The sequence below is a fragment of the Microtus oregoni genome, unplaced genomic scaffold (genome assembly GCF_018167655.1).
Source record: "Microtus oregoni isolate MIOR12 unplaced genomic scaffold, Mior012 000015F_ref0000493, whole genome shotgun sequence".
Taxonomy (NCBI): Eukaryota; Metazoa; Chordata; class Mammalia; order Rodentia; family Cricetidae; genus Microtus; species Microtus oregoni.
The window spans coordinates 24,755,059-24,761,877 of NW_024543074.1; the positions used below are offsets into that span (position 1 = coordinate 24,755,059).

Sequence of the window (6,819 nt, forward strand, 5' to 3'; positions counted from 1 at the left end):
TGGAATGTATTCCTCTGTGGGAGGGAGAATATGAAGCATTTTAAATTGTTGGTTACATAATATTTAGTGATTGGGAAATATTTTGACATGCAATTTCAGATTTGTATCCTGTGATGTTCTGAGACTGGTAATTCTAGAACGCATTCTCAGATTCTCTGGAATTTTGCATGAACTACTGTGTTGCCTATGGGTAGCTCAATCACATACTCATCAATATATAAATAGTTTATTTTTTTTCTTGTTTTTCTTTGTTTCACCATGATAAAAGGATTAAGTTTCCAAGACTTAAATATACTTTGAACAATACAAAAGAAAATGCAGCTATCAGAATTATTGGGAAAACAGTAAACATTATTTACAGGGAAATTTATAGAATAGAGCACTAACATTGGAAAAGAAAAAAAGACCTAAAGTTAATTGTGTTAGGAATTCAAGGGAGCGAAGAAGAATTACACACACACACACACACACACACACACACACACACACACACAAACCCAGACAGACAGACAGACAGACAGATAGAATCGATTGAAAACCAAATGTTAAAGAGAACCAATGAAACCAAAAGCTGGCTTTTAATAGAGTCATTAAAAAAGAAGCCATCAGTTAAACTAAAATTGAAGAAAGAGGGCAAAAATCATGAGGATGAGAAATGAGAGAGGAGGCTGCTCTATGTGCCAATAAAATTTAGAGTAAGAAAAGAAACTGTGAACAATTCCATTCCCAACATTGATAACTTAGATCAAAGCACCAATTTTTTTAAACTCAAAGCACTTACAATTACTTCAGTAGTTTTTAAATAGCACACCCTTAGCTGACTTGAAACCTAAGCTGGAGTTACACATAGATCCTGGACATTCCACAAACAGTAGAAGGGTAAGTATGCATCTGACTTTCTCTTCATGTCTATCTTCCCTTTGGCATGTTCAGGAGTGATCAGTGGCCATCATCAGCTCCCACCTCAGGGCTTTGAAAAAATTGGTTCTAGATAGGTCCTGGATAATTGCCATATCTCTAATGAGTTATACTGGATCTGGACTCTGCTGGGATGCAGAGCCCTTGGGTCCAGAGATGGCTAAAAGGAAACATCTAAGAAGGTGTTGACTACACAGAGGTTGTTTTTTCCTGTTCTTTTAAGGAAAAAATGCTAAAGACCAGCAGGGACCTTAATACACCCTCAGACATCCTAGATAAATTGTCAGGAGGTACCTTACTTTTTTCCAGCCTATGGATCTTTCATTTCCAGATTTACAACAGTTTGACTAGGAGTTTTCAGGTATGTTAACATTCTTTGCCATTTCTATACTTTGCAACACTTTGCCATAATGTAGAAATGCCTTGTCCACAGTTGCATTGATAATCATTTTGATAATGTTCAGGTTTATTACAGCCTTTTTCTACTTCAAGCTGATAACAGCTCTTTAGAGTAGGTGCCATTCTGGAGTTCTTAAGCCTTCTTTTAGTACATCTTTTGCTTTGGAAAATTAGTACACTTTGATCAGATCAAAAATAGCTTTGTCTTTACTGAAACATATCAACCAGCATGCTGATATTACACGAGTGTCCATTTATAAAGCAGACTACCATCTTCAAACCAGAGATAGTGTTTTCAGAGAATCCCACAGGAGTTGCATCTATACCATCTGCTAGAACTGTGCCCATGGGAGATTCTCATCTGTTATTCAGGTCAAGAATTTTAAGTTTAAAAATTGAAGAAGTAAAGTCCATTAGATCATCATCACCAAGCTACACAGATGACCTTTGCTCTGTAATCTTTGCATATAAGACTACCTAACATGGGCTTCCCTCATTCATGGAATATAAATAATTATGAGAAACTAGGTACACGATTTCTCCTGTATTGCTCTTCCCTTTGTCAATAAACACAACATCTATGAGTTAAACAATTAGTGCAGCTGCCCTAATGGCCATCAGCATGATGGAGACCGCAGAAAATGAACTCAGTCAAATAGTGTCAGTAGAGGAATTTCCCACCTTTGTGTGTCATCCATTCTCTTCTGGTTTTTTTTTTTCAGTTAGACGAGGAACTCGGAGTTGTTAGATAGTTACAGGACCACTGAGGTAAACCCCCAACCCCTATCCCCACATGTGTTGGTGCTCTTGTTTCTTATTTGCCAGCTTTGATATAGACTGGGGTTTGTTAGACGGAGTCATCTAGATAAAAAAAAGATCAGGACAAGGAACTGTAAATACATAATTGGAAATTGGTAAGTCCAGTAGCTGTAGACTGGAAACCCTGGGAGAGTGGAGGTTATAGTTTTAAATACAAAACAGTGTGGGTGATGTTTCCTAAAAAACTGTAGTTTTTCTTCCATCTCTTAAGAGGCTCATTACAGTATGACGGCTTAGAGTTACTTTCTCTGTGAGTTACTGATTTAAGTGTTAATAATGTTACAAAACACATTTATAGAAATATTCAGAACTATATTTTGATCAAAACTGCTATCAAGACCTGTACTACTTCCTACAGAAATTATCACACTCAGTGGTAAAGCATAACTATCTGAAGGTGAACTTAAGTGAAGGATTAAACTTCCCTACTGCTTCGTATTTGTTTGTTTGTTTTTGGTCTTCTAGAAATATCCATCACAATTATTTTCGTACATCAGTATCTGTGGAGAAATGTAAACTGAAGCATAAACATTTTGAGTCATTGTTATTTTGAAAAGAGCATAACATCTTCACCACCTTAATACTTTTTATAAATATGATCATGTCTGTGAAATTAATCACAGATTATCAAGTTTTCATGGTAAAATGTCAAGTTTAGTGACTTTATATTCTTGGAAGACTGAGGAAGAGTAATTATTGAATTTAATGCACATTTTGTCTTAAATTTGAAAGAGTCTTTGTCTCAGTCTACAGAATGGCCAGGAAATCTTTATTTATACTGGGTCACATCCAGGCATGACTGGCCTTGTTCAGGATAAGGGCAGACATGGTCTTTCCTGCATGAATTTACAGTCTGGAAACAATAGTTGTGCTTAAGGTCATAAGAATCTGTGAGATGACACCAGATGCATGGTAGTAGATCTTACTCTGTGTAGGGACATAAAAAGGCTTAACTTAGCATATGCCATGTCATATCGAGGAAAGATAAATTGGGAAGAGGATGTGACAGATAAGGAGAATATAAAATCAGAAATTATGGAGACACAAACTTCAACTTGAAGTACAGCATTGCTGATGAGAAGGATACAGGTACTGGATGAGGCCATATTGAACTACAAGAAGTTGGTACAAGCAAGGTAAGCAAGTATTGATTGTGCACATGATAGGAATTTTGTCCATAAGAACGAGATCATTGTCTGAAGAATGTTTCAGGAAAGAGAGGACTGCATTTCCACCTCAGAATGCCTGTGTTGGTTAAATATACTGAAGATAATAGTATTGAGACATGGGTCATAGTTTGGAATTGAATGCTGACTTGATATTTCAGAAAAGAAATGGTGACCTCCAATTCTAAGAATATAATTAGATGGTTTTGAATTCCTCGTCTTAATTTTCATTAATTTAAAAAATACCAATCCAAGTTTCCAATCCCTCCCCTTCTCCCATTCCTCCACATACCCTCACACCCCACCCCCATCTAATTCTCAGAGATGGTAAGGCATTGCTTTGTGGAAGGTCCAAGGCTCTCCCACTATATCTAGGCTGAGCAAGGTATACATCCAACAAGAATAGGGTCCCCAAAAGCCAGTACATGCAGTAGGATAAATCCTGGTGCCACTGCCAGTGGTTCCTCAGTCTACTCCATCCATGCAACTGTCAGCCACTTTCAGAGGGACTAGTTTGGTCCTATGCTTGTTTCTTCCCAGTTCAGCTGGGGTTGGTGAGCTCCCATTAGCTCAGGTAGACTGTTTCAGTGGATGAACCCATCACAGTCTTGAATTCTTTGCTCATATTCTCATTCCTCTCACTCTTCAACTGGACTTTGGGAGCTCAGCCCAGTGCTCCAATGCAGGTCTCTGCCTCTATTTCCAGCAGTTGCTGGATGAAGATTCTATGATGATATTTAAGATAATCATCAGACAGGGCAAGTCAAGATTATAGCCCACTCTCCTCTATTGCTTAGGATCTTAGGGTCATCCTTGTGGTTTCCTGGTAATTTTTCTAGAGCCAGGTTTTTGCTAACCCTATAATGACTCCCTCAATCAAGGTATCTCTTTCCTTGCTCTCATCTCTGTCCTTCTTCCATCTCTACTATCCCATTCCCTCATGTTCTCCTCAACTCCCCCTCTCCTCTCCTCTTCTCTTTCTACTCTCTCTTCTCCCCCTGCCCCCATGCTCCCACTTATTTTCAGGAGATCTTGTCTATTTCCAATTTCCAGGTGGGTTTATATATGTTTTTCTTTGGGTTCACCTTATTACTTAGCTTCTCTAGGATCATGAACTATAGGCTCAATGTCCTTTGTTTATAGTTAGTATCCACTTATGAGTGAGTATATATCATATCAATCTTTTTGGGTCTGGTTACCTCACTCAGGATAGTGTTTTCTAATTCCATCCATTTGCATGCACATTTCAAGATGTCATTGTTTTTTAATGCTGAGTAGTACTCTAATGTGTAAATGTGCTATATTATGAGAAACAAGACATGGAAGAAAGATGTTGGAAGAGAGAGGAGGTAATTTCTCTTGGGATTTTTTGAGCCTTTGATGCCTGTTAAAAAGACCAAAGAAGATTATTCATTAGCAATGAGGTAGTGAATTCTATATGTTAGAGATTCAGCTAATCTGACTTTTAAATGATACTCTAGCAATCAAAGTGTTAGTGTATATTTTGGGACTTTCCTAGAATTATGAGGATTGTGTGTACAAAATTCTTCAAGAAAATTCAGAGAATAAAACTATAGGATGGGCTGAACTACAGTTGTCTAGAATAAGAAGGCAGGTAGGAAATAGATATGTTAATACATTTTGTGTATCAGAAGCAATTAGGAGTCATTAAGCAATACTAGACTATTAGGACATGCTAAAGCAATGTTAAGAAAAGCAATTCATGCCTGTAATTATTGAACATATTTTGATGTAGATATTGCAATTATTTTGGTGAGAGTAAGATTAACTGCTGTAGAACTTGCAAAATGCCATGTGTGTAACAGAATGTTTGTTTTTCTTATGTATTGGAGATAGATTGGTGGCTTTCAGCAGCGTACACCATCTCTTACCAAGGACAAGTGAAAAAGTTAAGCTATCAAGATTATTACATAGTATAGTGAAACAAAAATTATAAAAATTAAAGAATATAAAAACTAAAGAAAATTAATTCAAAAGTAAAGAAATGAGAAAAGACTAGAATTAGCTTATGATCTCATACATATTGAAACATTAAGAGATTACATTACTTTTAGTTATTTTTCTTAGAGTCTTTGGAGGCATCATGAGTCGAAACAACCAAAGTATCATCTCCCAGTTCCTCCTCCTGGGCCTGCCTATCCCCCCAGAGCACCAGCACCTGTTCTATGTCCTGTTTCTGACCATGTACCTCACCACTGTCCTGGGGAACCTCATCATCATCATCCTCATTCTATCGGACTCCCATCTCCACACACCCATGTACTTGTTTCTCAGCAACTTGTCCTTCTCTGACCTCTGCTTCTCCTCTGTCACAATGCCCAAATTGCTGCAGAACATGCAGAGCCAGGACCTAACCATCCCCTATGTGGATTGCCTGACACAAATGTACTTTTTAATGGCTTTTGGAGATATGGAGAGCTTGCTTCTAGTGGCCATGGCCTATGACCGCTATGTGGCCATCTGCTTCCCTCTCCATTACACCAGCATCATGAACCCCAAGTTCTGTGCTAGTTTATTGATGCCATTGTGGATGCTGACCATATTTGATTCCATGATGCACACCCTACTTGTGGCTAGATTGTCTTTTTGTGAGAACAATGTGATCCCCCACTTCTTCTGTGACATATCTGCACTGCTCAAGTTGGCCTGCTCAGACACTTCTGTTAATGAGCTGATGATATTTATCACGGGAGGGCCCATCATTATTGTACCCTTCTTACTCATTGTTATGTCTTATGCAAGGATTGTCTCCTCCATTCTCAAGGTTTCTTCTGCCAAGGGCATCCACAAGGTCTTTTCCACTTGTGGTTCCCACCTGTCTGTAGTGTCTCTGTTCTATGGTACAATTTTTGCTCTCTATTTCTGTCCATCAGCTAATAACTCAACTGTGAAAGAGACTACCATGGCTATGATGTTCACAGTGGTAACTCCTATGCTTAACCCTTTTATCTACAGCCTGAGGAACAGAGACATAAAGCAGGCTCTAATAAGAGTTATCTGCAATAGGAAAATCTCTTTGTAATGATAGCATGTGCAATTTTTATCTATTTTATGACCTAAATATACTGGTATTAACATTTAATATTAGATATTGTCCTTCATTATGTACAGGAAAGGGCATGCCATGCAACTGTTCAATTAAAAAAAAAGGAGAAGAAGTTTAGTAAAGTAGTCAAGAGAAGAAGGAATGCCTTTGATATCTGTCTACATCTTTCTCTTCACCAGCATTTGCTCCAGGTACTTCCCGGAATAGTAAGGCACAGGTGCTATGAAGTGGGAAAGGGAAAACCAGAGGGAGGATTTTAGCTGGGGAGTGAAAACGATAACATAGAGAAAGAGGGATGAAACAGAGATAAATTATACTCAGGATGCTTGAAAAGGCCATAGGCAAGCACCTTAGTTCTTGACCATATTTATAAATAAATATAGTGTATATGAGTGTGTATATATATTTTTAAAATATAGTTTTGCATAATTGTATGATAATGTTCCTCAC

At 37.8% G+C, this 6,819-nt stretch overlaps 1 protein-coding gene across 1 annotated transcript; it reads left to right on the forward strand.

Annotated features, from left to right (window-relative positions):
• The first annotated feature begins 5,406 nt into the window (after positions 1–5,406).
• LOC121456456 (olfactory receptor 1468-like) lies at positions 5,407–6,345 on the forward strand. Its single transcript, XM_041664606.1, has one exon. It carries the CDS (start codon positions 5,407–5,409, stop codon positions 6,343–6,345), a length of 939 nt encoding a protein of 312 aa, XP_041520540.1.
• Positions 6,346–6,819: the final 474 nt, after the last annotated feature.